General features: G+C 42.4%; 2 protein-coding genes across 2 annotated transcripts in view; both read right to left on the reverse strand.

The window, feature by feature from the left end:
• The window catches only part of P4HA3 (prolyl 4-hydroxylase subunit alpha 3), a 37,177-nt gene extending 29,572 nt beyond the window's left edge, over window positions 1–7,605 (reverse strand). Inside the window, exons 1-2 of the mRNA XM_081239116.1 lie at window positions 7,283–7,605; window positions 600–742 (exon numbers count right to left, since the gene is read on the reverse strand). Coding sequence (XP_081095242.1) covers window positions 600–742; window positions 7,283–7,482 — 343 coding nt within the window. The 5' untranslated portion in view covers window positions 7,483–7,605. The remainder of the gene's footprint in view (window positions 1–599; window positions 743–7,282) is intronic.
• Window positions 7,606–19,019: 11,414 nt separating this feature from the next.
• The window catches only part of PGM2L1 (phosphoglucomutase 2 like 1), a 74,698-nt gene continuing 72,413 nt past the window's right edge, over window positions 19,020–21,304 (reverse strand). The window contains exon 15 of the transcript XR_014016268.1: window positions 19,020–19,079. The gene's annotated coding sequence lies outside the window, so the exon portion shown is untranslated. The remainder of the gene's footprint in view (window positions 19,080–21,304) is intronic.

Consider the following 21,304-nt stretch of genomic DNA (forward strand, 5'->3'; position numbering starts at 1 on the left):
GGCTCCGGACGCGCAGGCCCAGAGGCCATGGCTCACGGGCCCAGCCGCTCCGCGGCATATGGGATCCTCCCAGACCGGGGCACGAACCCGTATCCCCTGCATCGGCAGGCGGACTCTCAACCACTGCGCCACCAGGGAGGCCCTGACATCACTTTTACATGTATGTAAATGGGATGATATAACCTATAGTTCTTCATAGCATTGGAGTGAAGATCAAATGAGATAATGGATATGAAAGTGCTTTCTAGGACTTCCCTGGTGGTCCAGTGGTTAAGACCCCGCGCTTCCACTGCAGGGGGCACAGGTTCAATCTCTGGTCAGGGAAGTTCCTCATGCTGCATGGTGCAGCCAAAAAAAAAAAAAAAACCAAACTAAAAACTTACTGAAAAAAAAAAAAGAAAGAAAAAAGTGCTTTCTAATTATAATCATATAAACATATTAACAAAGGGACCTAGTTCTTTGTAATAGTTAGAGCTAAGGAGATCAAGTAATACCTACCCACTTCATTATCCTTCATCACATCCCTTCAGAATCTCTCTCCTTTCCACTAAGTCAGGAGATAGAATCTTCTCTCACCCTCCAGCCCTCCTCCTCATTACCTCGGATGTTCTCACTGGCCTCCAGACTATGTACCACATTCTTCCAGTCGGACTGTAGGCGTTTGATGAGAGTAAATGCAAGCAGAGGGTTAGACACAGGGGTTGCTGAATCTTCATGCAAAGATAGCACCTTGTCATAGAATCTGAAAGAGAGGAGTAGAATGATCTCACCTACTGATACAACCACTCTACCGAGTGAAGGCTGGCATGGTGTATGCACATGTAAAGTAGTTAAAAATGAAATGCTGAACCCCTTGAGACTCATGTAATATTCTAAGCAATAAGCACAAAGAATATGAAAACTATCAACACAACAAAAGTAGGTCCATTCATTTGTTCATTCAGCGAGTCAGTCTCCACTGGTCAATTTTTGTACGTCAGCTATCATGCTAGATGCTCGAGACCCAAAGGCAAGAGAGAGTGGAGCTCTCAAGGAGGTCACGAATAAGAAAATCCTTTTTTCTCTTATCACTCTATAATCAAAACTTAGAATCTGGTAGAAGCTCAAAAACATTGTTGAATTAGTTATGAAAACTGTGATATGTGCTATGAGAGAAGAGAGCATATAATGCTATGAAATGCTCTGGCAATTTGTAGGTAGGGCACCTAACCCAGGTGGGAGTTAGAAGGTGTAAGGGAAGACTTTCCAGAGGATATGCCACCTGATCTGTGTTCCAAAGGATTAGTTAAAATATCAGTAGCTACTATTGAGCACTTACCATGTATTAGGCATCCTGTTAAGTGGTTTAAACATATTGTCTCATTTAATCCCCCCAATGATGCTTAGATTTTATCATGCACTTTTTACAGGAGGAGAAACTGCAACAAGGCTACCTGTTGGTAAACAACAAAGCCAGGAATGAACCCAAGCCTGCCTGACTCTGAAGCTGGGGTTCTTGGCTGATTTTGCCACACTGTTTCCCATGGAGCTAGAACAAAGAAGGGAGGAGAGTAGTTTTATTGAGCCAACAGAGACCAAAGTGTCCAAAGGCACAGAGGCTTGACATATATTTGATCATTCAGTAAGTCACTTGCTAGATGTCAGACTCCATGCTGGAAGCTGAGGATAAACAGGCAAGACAGGGTCCAATGATCAAGGATTTTTTTTTTTTTAATAAGGAGGAGGGGGAAAGGATGGTGAAAGGGAAGGGGAGGGGAAGAGGAGGGAAAGGGTGAGGGAGAGGAAGAAGGAGAAGAGAAGGAGAATTTATCATTATTATTTTTTTAAAATTTATTTTTGGCTGTGTTGGTCTTCGTTGCTGCGCGCAGGCTTTCTCTAGTTGCAGCGATCGGGGGCTACTCTTCATTGTGGTGCGCGGGCTTCTCATTGCAGTGGCTTCTCTTGTTGCAGAGCACAGCTCTAGGCTCTCAGGCTTCAGTAGTTGTGGCACACGGGCTCAGTAGTTGTGGCTCACGGGCTTAGTTGCTCCACGGCATGTGGGATCTTCCTGGACCAGGGCTCAAACCCGTGTCCCCTGCACTGGCAGGCAGATTCTTAACCACTGTGCTACCAGGGAAGTCCAATCAAGGGTTTCATGGACAAGAAAATAGCTGATTTCTCATCACACTCTTTTCCTAAGTTCAATATATATTTCTATGAAAGAATAAATGAAATACATTCTTCTAGGAGCTAGGAACAAAATTTTGAATAAGACAATAACCTTCATCTTAAAGACTTGCAGCCTTTGAGATCACAAATAATTACATTACAGGTGCAACACCAGATTTAAGAACAAGGCTTAGTGGAGAGTACACAACGGGGGTGATTAATTTGGCCAGAGCAGGTCAGAGAAGGTTTCACAGAGGAGATAATAAACTGACTTGATGGGTAAATGCAAATAATGAGGAAGGGAGAAGGAGGCTTCCTTCCAAGGCAGGCAGAGACAGTTCAACATATGCAAAGGTACAGAGAGAAACAGGGAAATTACAAGCCGTTTAGTATTGCTGGAGCACGGGGTATATTGGGAGGATGGGGAGACTAGACTGGAGAAGTGAGGAGCACCTCATAGACCCTGCTGAGAAATTTGGTTTTTACCCTGCGTGCAATTAGGAGCAGCAAAAGGTTTTAAGTGAGAGTGGAATGCACTATGATACGTTACATATATAAATCTGTGAGAGGGTGGGGAGGAGGGGTTAGAAGTGGAAGTGACCAGAGGCGGAAAGACCATAACAGTGACAGTGGGAGCAGAGAATGGGATGGTTTCAAGAGAGATATTTAGGAAGCAGATCATATAGAAACTGGTGATGGTTGTAATGGGGAATGAACAGGTGGGTTATCCAGCATGCTTCCAACCTTTCTGGTTTGCCAACATTTGCAGAAAATGGCCAGAAATGTTGGGGCCAGAAGTGATGATCTTCCTCATTAATTTCTCTCCTCCTCGATGTCCTACAAGAGTGTTCATACAAGCAAAAGATGCTGTTTCCTTTCCTGGCATACTATGGTTATTCCATTGCTAACCCTCTAACAGGATTTATATTGTTGAAAGTTATTAGTTATAGTAAGGCAGACTTAAGAGTTCTAGTCCTGCCCTCTAAGACTTTTTTCCCTTTGTTTTAAAATTATTAATTTTGAAAACAATACAATAACAACAATGGAAGTAAAAGAAAAAAGTGTGGGGACTTTCCTGGTGGCGCAGTGGTTAAGAACCCACCTGCCAATGCAGGGGACACGGGTTCGAGCCCTGGTCGGGAAGTTCCCACATGCTGTGGAGCAACGAAGCCCATGTGCCACAACTACTGAAGCCCGCATGCCTAGAGCCCATGCTCCGCAACAAGAGAAGCCACCACGATGAGAAGCCCACGCACCGCAACGAAGAGTAGCCCCTGCTCACTGCAACTAGAGAAAGCCCGCGTGCAGCAACGAAGACCCAATGCAGCCAAAAATAAATAAATAAAATAAATAAATAAGCTAAAAAAAAAAAAAAGAATCTGCCTGCCAATGCAGGTGACACAGATTCAAGCCCTGGTCCGGGAAGATCCCACATGCCACAGAGCAACTAAGCCCGTGCACTATAACTACTGAGCCTGTGCTCTAGAGCCCGCAAGCCACAATTACTGAGCCCACATACAAAGAGGAGCCCCCGCTCGCTGCAACTAGAGAAAGCCTGTGCGCAGCAATGAAGCCAAAAATAAACAAATAAATAAATAAATATTTTTTAAAAAAGGAAGTGTGAGCAAAGTGAAAAGGATATGGATTTATACGAATGCATGCAAGAGCACGTGAGAATAGAAGAGTCCTTTGGCCAGAGTGGAGGACTTCAGTGAGTGGAAAGGGATGGAAGTGACGAATAGAGGGAGTGGCAGGGTGGTGGCGTATTTCAATCCCGTGAAACAGTCAGACCTAAGGATTTCTCAAGGGGACCTCAACTATAAACAGAGCCTGAAACAGAATACTTGCTTTGGGTAGAGGTGCTTCTAGCGAGCCAAACGTTCAATTCAAGCATAAACTAAGGAAAAAGGATCTGCACCTGGGTGCCCCAGGGAGGAAATGGGAAGCCTGTCAAGTCCCAGGACGTCTCTGATCCCCAAGACAGGGGTATCTGAGAGCAGCTACTCTAGGGTTTTGAAACTAAACCAGCCTCCAGGGTGTGGGATTTTGTTTTACTACGCATTATTTCCTGCTTCAGCTCCATATGGAACTACTTAGCGAAAGATATTCCACTGCTAGAGAAAAACACTTACAAGCAAAGACTTGAGCTTGAGTTCAGCCTGAAGGGTAAGTGTCCAGGGACAACTGAGGCTGAGTGGGCAGGAATTTTATAAGACAGTTGAATAGGGAGGAGCTGGAAGGAGACCTGAGAGGTATCCTGACCCAGCCTCCAACTATCCCTCAGTTTCCTCCTCTATAAAATGGCAGAACTGGTCTAGTCTAGAATATCTCTATGAATCCTTTTGGCACAACCATTCTATTATTTCTTTCCATCACCTTTTCCACAAGTGAAAAGAACTTGAGAACTAATGCATAACAGGCATCAGAGGAAACTGTGGCACAAAGAGAAAGAAGCAAGACAGAGAGGTGAAGATCTGTTCCAAGTCACCCATCAGATCAAAAGCAACATCTTGTTCTCTTCACATCCCACTTTGTATTATGGTGTCAATTTATTTAGGGCAGGGGTTTGATCTCTACTGCAGCACACAATTCAGTTCAGTGTTCAGGTATGTCATCTTTCTGTCACACAAAGAAAAAAAGACCTATCAACTGCTATCTGAGGCTGGTTTGGAATCTAAACGTTGGCCTTATGCTCAGCCTCTGAGCAAATAGCTGGTTTTCAGAGACCGAGTTACTGGATGCTGAATTCAAACCTCAGGGTTTCCTAAATGGCATTTTGCTTTAACAAATGCTGAAAATGGAAAATCAAATCCTTTCCTTCAAGAATCTGCACATAAAATTTGCAACCCAATCCCTGCATTAAACATAGCCTGGACAGGTTACCCAACCACAATACATGGGCTATTTTAATTCAATGTTTCTCCTTTGGAATTCAGAAATGGCTTTGTTTCAGTTCTTCTGAGATATTCTGAATGCTTAATTCCTAGCACAGAAATAATTGCTGCTGATACTACTTTTTAAATCTTGGTGGTTTTTTTAAACTGCAACAACAAAAAAAGGTAGGGGTTAGCTAAATAGTATATAACTAGTATTCATAATACTATACTAGTATACAACTGTATATATTATTGGGCTGGCCAAGAAGTTCGTTCAGGTTTTTGGAAGATGTTACGGAAAAACCCGAATGAACGTTTTGGCCAACCCAATATAACTAGTATAATTTTTATTCATTAACTTGAGGTAGGGAGTAGTAGTTTCAACACCAAAAATATTTAACTTCTAAATTTAGAAATTCAAAGAAGAAGTGATCAACACTGCAAGTTCTCTCTTCTGAACCTGTTCCCCAAGAGGCCCGGCATTAGGATTCTGACACCCATCTCCATCTAAGCCCCTCAAATAAAGAGATTAGTGGTATGAGAACAAGCACATGAGTAGCAGGGAGCAGGATGGCATCTTGAATCAAAGAGAAGAGTCTGTTCTACTTCCACCAATGAACAAAATTATATCATTTTGCTCTGTAAGCACAGGCCCACAGAACACTAGGCAACTATGCTACTCCAAAGAGTGACAAGAATTATTGAACTTCTCATCATTTATTGTTATAATTAATACACACTTATGTATACTCTACATATGTGTGTATCATCATGCTATTTCAAACTAACAGTAAATTTAAACATGCATACAACCACTTATAAGCAAACTACATACTTAAGACCATGTACCAAATTACATCATCATTCAGTCACCATTAAGTAACAAACAAGATCTCTCACATACACTTCCTCACACAAACTGATTCCCTTCTACGTGGGCTCTCCCACACAGCCATAGTGGCCCTCACACCTTCTTCCCATATGGCCTGGAAACAGTGTTACTACCGCATACACTCGCTCACAGTTTTATCAGCGGCACACTGTGAGATAGCTCTCTGTGGTCTCAGCTCAGCTGAGGGTCACAAGATATAAATACAGTATTAATATATTCAGATAACTATGTGGTTACACCTCTGTTTCTCATATTGTGAGCTTCTCAGTGTCCCAGGAGAAGGTGCACAGCACATATTCATACATAGGGTATCATATCCAACCATTCATCTTTCATTGTTTGACACTGCAGAGTCGATACATGGTGACAGTGCCTCAGTGTTCCAAGTCTTACAGTAGTTTGTTGACTGTATAGCAGAACAACATTGGCCGAGCATCTGCCGGTGTGTACTACACTCAGCATCCCCTAGCATCAACTATGGTTTTGCCCAGTGTTTTCTTGGTGTCAAATACTTTCATATTCATATAACATCTCAGTTATAGTATTTAGAGCTGTTACGTGTGTAAAGAGAAGGGAGGGCAGAAAGCAAGGGGAAGGATGGACGTCTCAGATTAACAATCATGATGTTACAGACTCCGAGCTCCTAGAGGGCAGGGTTTGGTCTTGTTCACCATTCTCTCCCTAGTGCCTGGAACAGTGCTTGGCTCATCGAAGGCACTCAAACATATGTGTTGAATAAACTGATGAACACAAAGCATTATTCATACAGTGACCTGGACAATTATTCGGCATCCTTCACATGCAGACTATGATACCCATAGTGTCATGCCTGCCCAGTCTCAATGACATGTAAATCTCATACATGGTCACAGAATGTCACCCCATACTAAACATCAGTTCCCTGGCTCACACGGTCAACACACGTGTGGCTACAGTGTCACTCTTCTCTCCATTTCACTCTTGCAATGTTGTTGTGTCTCTGTGACACAGAGCCTGGGGGCCCACACAGCTTGACCCAGCACCTTGGGCGGCCCTACTCCACCTCGGAGTCGCTGCTCCACACTTTTCCACAGTGTATCAACTTGGCGGTGTGATGTTGGATTGGGGTGCCACTGTGTGTGTGTGAGGGACAGAGTCAGAGGTCCTACACAGTGTGACACAGTGTCTTGAGGTCCCACACAGGATGACGGTGTATCTGGGGAGTCACACTGGGCCATGGTATCGCAGTCTCACGGTGAGAACACCGCAAGTGAGGTCCCGGCAGGGTGTCAATGAACCTAAGAATTACCCAACCCCGTGGCACGGTGTCTTGGCCTCGTCCTCTGACTCGGTCTCCCCTACTCAGACCCCAACCCCGTGCCCTCACCTGGTCAGATCCCGCAGCCGCGCCTCCTCCCCGCGCAGGTAGCGCCGCAGCAGTCCCAGCAGCCGGCGCTCGGGCGCCAGGGCGCGCGCCACACTGGTCAGCGCCGAGAACGTGTCCCCGCGCGCCGCGACCCCGGCCGCGTCCCCTGCCTGGAGCGCCAGCACCGCCAACAGCGCTGCCAGCCGCGCAGCGGGGCCCATCGCCGGCGCTGGCGCGCGTCCTCTCAGACCTTCCAGTCCGGCCCTGCGCCCGACGCTCCGCCCCGGCCCGCCCCCGGCTCCTCCTCGCTCTGACCCCTCCCCTCGCTCTCCACCTCCCACCTTCTTGCCCCCTAGGTCCCCAGACTGCGTGTGGGCTGCCTGCAACCTCAGTGTCCGCCCGCCCTCCACTAAATCACAGCCCTGGGAAAACATTTCCACTGTGTCTATTTCACACTTGGGGAAATTGAGGCAGCGGGTGTGGTGAGGCATGAATTCACCAGTCTATGGCTGTACAACGCCATCCAAAAATATTCACCCCTCTGCATCAAGGGGCGGAAATGCAGAAACATCACTGGATTCTGATGGAGAAATCGGGAGAGTAAATGTCATGGTATGGTAACAGCGGCGCGGGTAAAGAGCTGTGACAGACCAGAGGGGAAGAAAACACTTCACACAGAACTTGACGTCTGAACCATCTTGAAGGATGAGTAGAATTTTGACAGGAGGTAGAGGGTGAAGGCCATTAGGGTCAGCGCATGACAAATCTAGGACCTATACAACCACAAACTCTGGGGTCCTGGGTCACTGCTCTACACAACATACCCATGATCACTGAAGCAAACAAAATTATTATTATATCCTACTACTTATTCTTTCCCCCTCTTTCCCAGGCAGTGTTATTCACTCATTCGTTCATTTAACAAATATTTAGCACCTGTTCCACTGCGCTGAGGACAAAGAGAAATAGCAGATCCAACCCTGGACTCATAAGGGGAGACAGAGATGTAAACAAATAACCACAAAGTGCTGTCAGGGTAACCGAGGGTTGTGCAGTGAGCAAGGGCAACTCTGAGGAGGGAGCCCATCCCCATGCATAGACGGTGGAGAGGGCTTCACAGAGGGGGCAACGTGTGCAGGTCCAAAAGGATGAAAAGGAATTGTCTGGAAGATGTCGGGCAAGGGAGGGATGGGCTTTCCTGGAGAAGGTACTATGTATGCCAAGGTTCGGAGATGGAAAATAGTTTGAGTTGCAGAGATGATGAAAAGTTCCTTGTGGTTGGGCCTGTCAGATTGTGAAGTGTTTTTGCATGTCATACTAAGAAATTTAGCCTGTTATGAAAATCCAATGAAAGGGTTTTTTTTAATTGAAAAAAAATTTATTTATTCGGCTGCATCGGGTCTCAGTTGCGGCACGCGGGATCTTCGTTGAGGCATGCAGATCTTTCGTTGCGGCACGTGGGCTTCTCTCTAGTTGTGGCGTGTGGGTTTTTCTCTCTCTAGTTGTGGCACACGCAGGCTCCAGGGTACGTGGGCTCTGTAGTTGTGGTGCCCGGGGTCAAGAGCGCGTGGGCTCTGTAGTTTGCGGCACACAGGCTCTCTAGTTGAGGCACACGAGCTCAGTAGTTGTGGCGCACAGGCTTAGTTGCCAGGGATCGAACCCATGTCCCCTGCATTGGAAGGTGGATTCTTTACCACTGGACCACCAGGCAAGTCCCCCAGTGGAAGTTCTTAAGGTGGCATTAATAGCCATCCAGTGACTGAGCAAGGTGAAGGAATAAAGGTCCAGACATTTAGTCCAACATGAGAGAGCTCCGACAGGCAATACTAGCTCTAGCCCTCCTGCCACATTAATCAACGCTTTGTCAAGCCTCTTTGACCTCTTGCTCTGCCCTTTCCTGCTTCCTGTCCCTTTCACAGATGTTGATCCCTAACAAATATCTTGCACTTCAAACTTCATCTCAGCATCTGCTTCTGGAGAACCCGATCTGTAACACCAATGCAATCAACATACACAGCTGGTAAGTGTAGAGCAGGAACTTGAACCCAGGTGGTGTGGATCCAGGTGCCATATTCTTTTTTTTTTTTTTGGGGGGGGGTGCCATATTCTTAATTGCTACCAGAGGCAGATTTACCATGAAGCCTTTGAAGCTTAAGCTTCAAGGCCCCTAACTTGCACAAACCCTTTCCAACACCCTCAGGATTGAGGGGTGGCAGAACCTAACAATATGTTCACATTGTTATATGTATTTGTAAAATTTGCAAAATAAAGCTATTTTAATGACAATTTTCTCTTTCCACTCTGACTTCCTCTCCATTACACTTCCCCTTATGGTGGGCATGTTGGAATGACCAAGGGTCTGTATTTACAACTGAGTAGTCATCTTGGCCTGCTTTCTGCCCATAGAAGGTTGAGGGTTGTAGTATGAAGAATAATGGCCCCCCAAAGATGCCCATGTCCTAATTCCCACAGCCTGTGACTATGTTGCCTCACATAGCAAAGGGAATTTTGCAGGTGTGATTAAGGATCCTGAGATGCCCCATTTATTTACTTATTCATTTATTTTACATCAGTATGGGCTCATGAATTTTACTGAATGAATTATAATTCATTACTTTGCTTATTTTGAATCTCATATTGCCCTAGAGTTAGTCAATGGTAGCCTCTTCAATCTGGCTCCTGTGTCCTTTTGATATGTCCCCTTCATTCCTTGAGCACTTCCATAATTTGTTACTTCCAAGGTATTCCAAATCGCCATGTACTTTCCCTGCTCCTGTCCTGGAATCAAGCATTTCCCCCATGAGCCCTGGTTGCTTGTATTCAGAAACTAAGGTCTGGGTGCTAAGTATGCTCATTGCAACTGTAGTGTCTCTGCTCTCAGGTCCTTTCAGCAGACAGAACTACGTAATTATATATAACTCTGTTAAACTTTTCTTAAGTATTTTTTCTTTTAAAAAATGAGATATAATTTACAAACTATAAAATCCACATTTTTAAAGTGTACGATTCATTCATTTTTACTATATTCACAAGGTTGTGCAACCATCACCACTAATATTTTCTTGCACCCCCCCAAAAAAAACCCTATGCCCATTAGCTGCCATTCTCCATCCCCCTCCCATGTGACAACCACCAATCTACTTTCCATCTATATGGATTTACCTATTATGGGCAATTCATATAAATGGTTTCACTTCTGATACTATAATAAATGGAATTTTCTTAATTTCATTTTAAAATTGTTCATTGTTAGTATATAGAAATTCAGTTGATTTTTGTATATTGATCTTGTGTCCTGTAACCTTACTGAAATTGCTTATTATGTTTAATCATGTTTTTTGTTTATTCCTTATAATGTTATATATAGAAGATTAAAACATTGGAAAATGGAGAGAGTTTACTTCCTCCATTTGAATCTGGATGTTTTTTCTTTCTTTTTTTTTCCCTAATTTACTTTGCTAGAACTTCCAGTGCAATATTGAAGTGACCAGAGATGATATCATTGTCTTATTCCAGATCCTGGGTGGAAAATTTTCAGTCTTTCACCATTAAGTATGATGTTAGCTGTGCATTTGTCAATGCTTTAACTAGGCTGAGGAAGATCTCTTCTGTTCCTAATTTTTTAAGTGTTTTTATCTGTCAAGTACATTTTCTGCGTCTATTGAGATGATCATGTGGTTTTTATCCTTTTTTGTCTTAATATTATGTGTTATAATGATTGATTTTTAATATTTATTTACTTATTTGGTTGCATTGGGTCTTAGTTGCGTCAGGCGGGCTCCTTAGTTGTGGCAGGCAGGCTCCTTAGTTGTGGCAAGTGAACTCTTAGTTGCGGCATGCATGTGGGATATAGTTCCTGGATCAGGAATCGAACCCAGGCCCCCTGCATTGGGAGTGTGGAGTCTTAACCACTGCACCGCCAGGGAAGTCCCATAATGATTGATTTTTGTTTGTTAAACCAACCTTGCATTCTGGGTTAAATCTTGTTCATATGTTGCTGGGTTCACCTTGCTATTTGTGCTTCACTGAACTTCTTGGTTTATGTCTTGTCAAATCTGGGAAATATTCATATATTATTTCTTCAAATATTTCTTTTTGAAAATCTTCTGGAATTCTGATGACATAAATTAGGTACTGGCTCACAGATCATTAAGGCTCTGTTCACCCTTTTTGTTGTTGTTGTTATTTTTATTTTATTTTTGAATTTTTTAAACATCTTTATTGGAGTATAATTGCTTTACAATGGTGTGTTAGTTTCTGCTTTATAACAAAGTGAATCATTTATATATATATATATATATCTCCCCATATCTCCTCCCTCTTGTGTCTCACTCCCATCCTCCCTATCCCACCCCTCTAGGTGGTCACAAACCACCGAGCTGATCTCCCTCTGCTATGCAGCTGCTTCCCACTAGCTATCTATTTTACATTTGGTAGTGCATATATGTCCATGCCACTCTCTCACTTTGTCCCAGCTTCCCCTTCCCCTTCCCTGTGTCCTCAAGTCCTTTCTCTATGTGTACGTCTTTATTCCTGTCCTGCCCCTAGGTTCTTCAGAACCTTTTTTTTTGAGATTCCATATATATATGTGTTAGCATACAATATTTGTTTTTCTCTTTCTGACTTAACTTCACTCTGTATGACAGACTCTAGGTCCATCCACCTCACTACAAATAGTTCAATTTCATTTCTTTTTATGGCTGAGTAATATTCCATTGTATATATGTGCCACATCTTCTTTAACCACTCATCTGTTGATGGACACTTAGGTTGCTTCCATGTCCTGGCTATTGTAAATAGAGCTGCAATGAACATTGTGGTACATGACTCTTTTTGAATTATGGTTTTCTCAGGGTATATGCCCAGCAGTGGGATTGCTGGGCTGTATGGTAGTTCTAGTTTTAGTTTTTTAAGGAAACTCCATACTGTTCTTCATAGTAGCTGTATTAATTTACATCTCACCAACAGTGCAAGAGGGTTCCCTTTTCTCCACACCCTCTCCAGCATTTATTGTTTGTAGATTTTTTTGATGGCCATTCTGACTGATGTGAGGTGATACCTCATTGTAGTTTTGATTTGCATTTCTCTAATGATTAGTGATGTTGGGCATCCTTTCATGTGTTTGTTGGCAATCTGTATATTTTCTTTGGAGAAATGTCTATTTATGTCTTCTGCCCATTTTTGGATTGGGGTTTTGATTTTTTGATATTGAGCTGCATGAGCTGCTTGTATATTTTGGAGATTAATTTGTCAGTTGCTTCATTTGCAAATATTTTCTCCCACTCTGAGGGTTGTCTTTTTGTCTTGTTTATGGTTTCCTTTGCTGTGCAAAAGGTTTTAAGTTTCATTAGGTCCCATGTGTTTATTTTTGTTTTTATTTCCATTTCTGTAGGAGGTGGGTGAAAAAGGATCTTGCTGTGATTTATGTCATAGAGTGTTCTGCCTGTGTTTTCCTCTAAGAGTTTTATAGTGTCTGGCCTTAGATTTAATCCATTTTGAGTTTATTTTTGTGTATGGTGTTAGGGAGTGTTCTAATTTCATTCTTTTACATGTAGTTGTCCAGTTTTCCCAGCACCACTTATTGAAGAGGTTGTCTTTTCTCCATTGTATATTCTTGCCTCCTTTATCAAAGATAAGGTGACCATATGTGCGTGGGTTTATCTCTGGGCTTTCTATCCTGTTCCATTGATCTATATTTCTGTTTTTGTGCCAGGACTATACTGTCTTGATGACTGTAGCTTTGTAGTATAGTCTGGGATCCTGATTCCTCCAGCTCTGTTTTTCTTTCTCAAGATTGCTTTGTCTATTCAGGGTCTTTTGTGTCACAATACAAATTGTGAAAATTTTTTTTCTAGTTCTGTGGAAAATGCCATTGGTAGTTTGATAGGGAGTGCATTGAATCTGTAGATTTCTTTGGGTAGTATAGTCATTTTCACAATGTTGATTCTTCCAATCCAAGAACATGGTATATCTCTCCATCTGTTGGTATCATCTTTAATTTCTTTCATCAGTGTCTTAGAGTTTTCTGCATAGAGGTCTTTTGTCTCCTTAGGTAGGTTTATTCCTAGGTATTTTATTCTTTTTGTTGCAATGGTAAACGGGAGTGTTTCCTTAATTTCTCTTTCAGATTTTTCATCATTAGTGTATAGCAATGCAAGAGATTTCTGTGCATTAGTTTTGTATCCTGCTACTTTACCAGATTTGTTGATTAGCTCTAGTAGTTTTCTGGTAGCATCTTTAGGATTCCCTATGTATAGTATCATGTCACCTGCAAACAGTGACAACTTTACTTCTTCTTTTCCGATCTGGATTCCTTTTATTTCTTTTTCTTCTCTGATTGCTGTGGCTACAACTTCCAAAACTATGTTGAATAACAGTGGTGAGAGTGGACAACCTTGTCTCGTTCCTGACCTTAGAGAAAATGGTTTCAGTTGTTCACCACTGAGAATGATGTTGGCTGTGGGCAATATTTTTAAATCTTTTTTTCTCTCTGTTGTTCAGATTAGATAATTTTAATGAATTTATCTTCAAGTTCACTGACTCTTTCCTCTGTCATGTCTATTCTGCTATTGAGTTCATCAGTGAGTTTTTTTAGTTTGGTTATTATACTTTCATTAGATTCCTCTTTATATCTCTTCTTTCTTGATACTTTCTACCTTTCCATTCACTTCAAGAGTATTCACCCTTACTTCTTGGAGCATTTTATTAAAATCTTCAACAATTTCAACATTTGTGTCATCTTTTCCTTGACATGTGTTGATTGTCTTTTCTCATACTAATTGAGATTTTCCTGATTCTTTGTATGCTGAGTATCATAGGATTAAATACTGGATATTTTGAATGTTATGCTTTAAATGTCTAGATCTTGTTTAAATCTTATGGATAATAGTAATATTTTTCGTTTTAGCATACAGCTCATCCAGTTTGAGTCAGAAGTACTGACCTGCCTTTGTGGTTGTGGTTCCAATGTCAGTTCAGTTTTCAAAGCTTTTGCAATGCTATTCAGATCTGTCCCAGTTGTATGCCACCCAATGGCCAGTCTTAGATCTGGACAGTGGTCTATTGTATACCTCAGTACTCAGGTGTATGGTATGCTACTTAGCATCAGATCCATGCCTGCACAGTTCAGGGGTGAGGTCACAAATTATGGGGTTGCTTTCCTGAACTCCTCACTCTCTGTGATTTCTCTGATACTTTCCAGTCTTCTAAACCCCCCACTTTTCAGTCCTTTGGCCAAAAACCTGGGGGTTCAGTTACTCTTCTCTGCTGTGTCCTTTTCATGATTGCATGTATCTAGGGCCAAGTGGCAGGAGGATAGAGGTAGAAAAAAAAAATCAATGGGGGTTTTCCCTACTACTGGGATTGTTGAAAGCAAAAATTACAACATTATTTGATATGGTTTCAGTGTACGTAGATGTAATACATAAGATAAATTGAAGTTTTAGGTGGCCATAGACACTCACTGCCACCACTGCCATTGTGGCCACCACTGTGGGATTGCCTGGAGGGAGGGGTGCAGGAGGACAGAGAACAACAGACAAGAAAGGTTGGATGTTACCCCCCCACCCCCAAGCCTCAATGTGAGAGTCCTCTTTCCCTCTTCTTGAGCCAGAGTTAGAGGGCTTCCCCTGCAGCTTTCTCAGTACTCAACCCGGGGCCCACGTACAGGTTTAAGGTTGCTGAGGATCAGAAAGAGGAAACTCACTGCCAGTTCAGTGGTCCTTCAAATTCTGGTCTTTCCCCTCAATCTAACTGCTATCATTTACTTTGTAGAGTCCTCAAATGCCTGTTCCATGGATTCTGTCCAGGTTTTATAGATGCATTCAGGGGGCAAGACATCATCCCACAACCAGAATTTCCTACGCTTTTATATTTTGTTTTAATTCTGCATCAGAGAGGAATTTTTGAAGTCACTCTAAGTAACAACAGAGTTCCAAGTTCAGCCAAAACCAAACTAAATTTTAACTAAATTATGCTACAAGTACAAATAATTGTGTGACAATAGAATAGATATTTTCCAAGAAAGCTAAGTTTGTGAGGCTCAACTTATGTTCCTGTTTGGTACTCAGCAAGGTTTTTTTGTTTGTTTATTTTTTGACCTGTGTTATTAGACAATTTCTATTCCTGAACGTTAAAAACTAAAAAATGCATGTTAGCTTTGAGGAAATGTTACTATTAGGTTTTTTAATGCAAAAATAGAAAATTGAAGTAGAAATAAAAGGGTCAAGGAAAAGATCACGATTTTCAAATAAATATCAAGGCAGAGGAGAGAAAGGCTTTTCCATAAATGATCAACAGCATCAGCTTCATGTCATGCCCCTCTTCCCTGCTCACTCCACACCAGCCACACTGGCCTTTGGCCTTTTCATTTCATGCTCCTGCCAAGCTCTTTCCTGATTCATGAGTAATTTCTGACTCACCCCTACTTACCCTTTGAGTCATTTCCTCAAGGATCTTTTATTTGTCTGCAGATTAGGTTCAAATCCCCATAATATTCAAAACACCCCCTATATTTTCCCTTGGTAGGATTTATTACAATTATAATTCCTTATTTCTATAATTCATGTCAATCTGCTCTACGAGATCATAAGTTTCATATAGGCCGGACTGAGCTTATCAGAGTGCCAGGCAATAGTAGGTACTCATTTAAAGAGAATAAATAGAGCAAAAGGAGCATTCAAAATAATCCCACTCATCAATCTCTTTATTAAGGGTCCTCTATGTGCCAGTCCTCTGCCAAGTCTTTTCTAATATTTATCTCCTTTATTCTCACAATAAGCCTTAAGGTATGTATTGTTTTTTTGCATTTTATGGTTGGGAAAACCATTGAAGTTAGTGATTCAACAGCAAGATGGTAAAGCCTGAAATTGAAACCAGCTCTCGGCTGAGTACTCTTTCCACTGCATCATTACTTGGTGTTGCTCATCACCAGCTCCTGGCTCAGCCTCCTTCCGATACCCAAGAAGAGTTTCTGGGATACTGACTTCTCACTTCTCAGTTTTATTCTCCTCTGTATTATGAAAGGATTAAACAAATGGATTGATGTTTCTAAAACTGTGGTCCACAGTACACCTGCATCAGAATCATAGGGGGAAGAGTGGATGTGCTTATGAAAAATTCAGTGTCCATAGCCCTACCAGACTCACTGAATCAAAATGTAGGGGACGAGGAGGCAAAGTCCAGGAATCTGCATTTTTAACAGGCTCTTGAGGAGATGCTTATGCACATTTAATTTAATTTGGTGATTTCCAAAGTTCCCTCCAGCTTGACAGTCTTTTCTTCTAAGACATTAAATTTGGAGGGCATGCCTTTGTATCTCTATCATCTTTTACAGAGCTGTGAACTCAATATATACTATTTCTAGTGAATGAATACATTTGAATTTGGAAGACAGATTCTTAGGTATTTACCAGCTGTGATTCCTTGGAAAAATTACTTCACCTCTTGACCCTCAGAGTTATCATCTTTTAAGATGGAATTAATAATAACAACCCCTATCCTGGCTTCCAACAGTTCGTGTGGGAGATAAATTAAATCATGTTTTTGAAAGCTCTTGTGATTCCAAGTTGAGGAACCGCTACAGGTATAAAATGGACACCAACAGGTGTTACTTCAGTCCTCAAACTCACAGATGGCTCAGTTACAGCTCTTTCAAATGGACAGAATAGGTAGTTTATTAAAACACAAAACAGCAACCACCACCTTTGAAAATCATATTTCCTTGGGAAGACTCTACTTGCTTTTTTATAGAAACCTGAGGCATTCCTATCGCGCCCCCTGGTGGAACTTAGAAGCTAACTCAAATCCACAATTCTTGTCAAACACCGTTTACTTAGCAACAATGTATATAGCCTGGTCCCGGAAGATCCCACATGCCACGGAGCAACTAAGCCCGTGGGCCACAACTACTGAGTCTGTGCTCTAGAGCCTGTGAGCCACAACTACTGATCCCACGTGCCACAACTACTGAAGCCCACATGCCAGAGCCTGTGCTCCGCAACAAGAGAAGCAACCACAATGAGAAGCCCCCGCACCACAACGAAGAGTAGGCCCTGCTCCCTGCAACTAGAGAAAGCCCGCATGCAGCAGCAAAGACCCAAAACAGCCACACACACACACACACACAAAGTGGAGTCAATTTCCCCTCCCCTTGAATCTGGGAAGGCCTTATTTCGTTCTTTAGCCAATAAAATGCAACAAAAGGGACAGTGTGCCAGTTTTGAGCACAAGGACACTTGCATGCTTTGGCCCTCTCTTTGGGAACCCTGCACGGGCACCCATGTGAGCAAGCCGGGGCTCGCCTGCAGGAACATGGGAGCTACGTGAGGCAGAGCTCGGCCAACCCCGCCGAGGCCGTCCTGAACTAGCCAGCACCCAGGCGACTTGGCAGCTGACCTCCACCTATACGTGAACCCAGCTAAGACCAGAAGAACCAGCCTGCTGACCTCAGTCCAAATTGCCAAACTGCAGAACTGTGATATATATAAATACTTGCTGTTTTAAGCCACTAAGTTGTGTGTAGTTTGTTTTGCAGTAAAAGTTGTTACAGAAATTGGTGTCTGAAATGCTACCTTTAACAAAAAACCCCAAATTCACGGCATTGGCTTTGGGATCAGGGATAGATGAAGATTGGAAAAATGGCAAGCAAACAGTGAAGTCTCAGAAAATGGTGAGGGAATTGTGACCGGAGGCTGGAAAAATGGTAATCTGTGTCTTACAGTGGCAAAACAATTGGCAAAACTGTTGCCTATGGTAACTTGGAAGGTGGAGGAAAAATACTCAAAAATTTTTGGTTTGACTAAGGAGATTTCTAAGCAGAATGTTGAAAGTGTCAGTTGGGTTCTCCCAGCTGGGTATGATAACTTTATAACAGGTAGAGAGGTATGAGCTAAAGAAAGGACTGGCCTGCTTGAAACATGAAGTTAGAGAGAATAGAGAGGGGCAGGACTTACTATGTTAAAAAATAAAACTTTCTTCATCTTGAGGCTCTCTAGCCAGCAAAAAATTTTTACAAGGAACTATAGCCTGGAGATGTGAATCACATCAAAGGTGTGGCTGTAACACACTTTATAAAGACCTTTGAGAGAATTAAAGTGATGTCTAGTAGACTCCTAGACAAAAAGACTTCTTGGAATCTTAAGAGCAATATCCACAGAGATCTAATTCCAAAATAGCACTGATAAAATTGAGAGAGATGTCTCAAAAACAATTGTGTATGTGTCATTTGGAGTATGGAGTAGACTATAATCAGATACATAGAAAACCCACAAAATTTTTAAATGAGTTGCACATGTGAAAGTGCCACCAGCCAGGACTAAAAGGGACTGAAATAATTCAAATTGCCACTCAGCTACCAATATGAGCCACTTTGTCAGAAGTAGCCAAGGAAGGTGATGGACAAAGGATAGTTCAGAGAGCAGAGCAAAGAAGCAGAGATCAATAGACTAGGGAACGACTCCAGGGAGTAGAATTTAGGCCTGAGCAAGGAATATTCCCTCTCCCAGGATAGGGGACCTGACAACCTTCATCTACGTGGAGTCCAAGATTGCTCTGTTTAAGGATGTCTATGTACCTTTCATGCTTCTCCTTCTTGAATGGAAATGTCTATTGATGTTACCCTGTCTGCCTCATTGCATACTACGTGTATGGGAGGCAAATAACTTATCTTTTAAATTCACAGATATCAAGGTCAGAAAGAACAACATTCATCAAGTCATTTACAAACCTGATATAGATGATAAGATCCTAGACTTTGAGCCTGATGACATAATTGCAAGAGACTTCTGGGGGTTCTGGAATGGAGGTAAGCATATTTTGCCTGTGGGAGGAATGTGAATAATTAGAGAGTATATATACTGTGGTAGATTATAAAAATGGTCACAATCCTTCAGTCCTCCCTGAATCCATACTCTTTGAGTTGTGACACTGCAGTTCCTCTTATCGAAAGATGGAGACTATTTCTCCATTCCTTAAATCTGAAGTGGCCTTGTGACATTTTTGGCCAATGGAATGAAGCAGAGGCATGCTTAAGGCTCAAGATGCCTCAAAAGCATGTTTCAGTTCTTTTTCTTGAAATCCTGTCCTGCCGCCCATGTGAACAGACCTTACCTAGCCTGCTGGAAGACAAGAGACCACATGGAGCAGAGAAGAGCCATCCCCCCAGAGGCCATCCAGCTCCCAGACTTGGCAGCTGACTTCAACCCATGAAATGAACCTAGCCAAGACCAAAAGAACAACTCAGCTGAGCTCAGCACAAATTCTTGATTTGCAGAATTGTGAGCTATATAGATACTGGTTTTAAACCACCAAATCCTTTGGGGGGTAGTTTATTATTTAGCAAAAACTAACCAATTGAAAGACATCTAACCAATATAGGAGTCAAGGCAGGGAATTGGATTGGGTAGGGGTTTTATAGCAAAGGAAAATATATGAGACAAATGAGAAAGAGTATTGACATTTATTGTTCTAGGTGGTGGGTACATGAGTGTTTGCTGTTATCTTTCTAATTTTATTTATTTTAAAGTCTTTATCATGCAAAATTAAATTGTAACTTTAAATTTAATATAAAAAGAGTAAATGTGGAAGTTCCAAAAGGCAAAGACTCTCCTCTCCATACTATCATTAGGTGATCATATTCATGTCCGTGGCTTTAAATATGTTGATAATTTCTAAATTTAGATCTCTAGCTTAGACCTCTCTTCTGAGTTCCAGACTCATATTTCCAATTGCCTATTTGTCATCTACACTTGGATGTCTCTCAGGTGTCTCAAACATAGCATGTTCAAAATTGGTCATTTCATCTTTCTGTCTATGATAGCTAGTCTCCAAGATGGCCCTCATGATCCCCACCTCCTGCGTAGTCCCTCACAAACTGTATCAGGATTGATCTGTATGACCACAGAATTTTGCAGAAATGACAGCGTGCGACTTCCGAGGCTAAGTCATAAAAGACACTGTGGCTCGTGCCTTGCTCTCTCTTTGGATCACTCACTCTGGAGGAAGCCAGCTGCTTTGCTGTGAGGACCCTCAAGCAACCCTATGGAGAGGCCCATGTGGTGAGGAGCTGAGGCTTCCTGCCATGTGAGTGAGCTACCTGGGAAGCTGATCCTCCAGCCCCAGCTGATCCTAAACCTCGCATGACTGCAACCGCAGCTGACATCTTGATTGCAATCTCATTGAGACACGGAGCCAGAACCACCAGTTAAGCAGCGTCCATACTCCTATTCCACAGGAATGGTCAGGGCTTCCAAGCTCACACATGTGCTTCTCCATAGGGCTGCTCATGACATGGCAGCTGGCTTCACCCAGAGTAAATGATCCAAGAAAGAGTACCGAGATGTAAGATAAAGAGTCTTTTATAACCTAATCTTGGAAGTAGGATGGCATTACTTCTGCCAGGCAGGGATTATTGGGGGCCCTCTTGGAGGCTGGCTTTCATATTGCTCAAAGTCTCATAGCTAGTAACAGATAGAAAGGGGGTTTTTGAAACTGGGCGCTCTGAAATTAGAACCTGGTTCTTAGCTACTACAAGGTAAAGAAGAAAAAGGGGGAGTTTTACAGATACTGTACAACAAAACTCCACAATAACTGAATTCAGTTGACAACTACAGCTGGATCTCAAATCCTGGCTGGGCTAGAGTTATTGGAAGTGAAGGCGAGGCTCAGTGGGTAAACGACAAGACAACCCCAACTCTGGAAACTGGAAAGTAGAGAATGGGGTCCCAGGGTTCCCAGTTTTCTACTGAGCCAATCTCCCCACATAAGCTGACTGAATGCATGTCAACTAACCAGGTAAGTTCCAGAATCCTTGCTGCCATTCCAGTCCCAAACAGCCTTAGAACCAGGAATTGTTTCTAAGCCATGTCTTAGGCTGGCTTAGAAAGGCTAGATAGATCTGGATGGTGCAACCAAACTTCCAGAACTTCAGGCTGGCTCCATTACCCTAGTAATCATATGACTCCATATTTTATTCAGTTTTAATTGAAAAAAAAATCCTCACCTCCATCCTGTTACAGTAAGGGGTTTTCATGCATTAAGAAGTAA

The sequence above is a fragment of the Mesoplodon bidens genome (genome assembly GCF_964165515.1).
Source record: "Mesoplodon bidens genome assembly, chromosome: 7".
Taxonomy (NCBI): Eukaryota; Metazoa; Chordata; class Mammalia; order Artiodactyla; family Ziphiidae; genus Mesoplodon; species Mesoplodon bidens.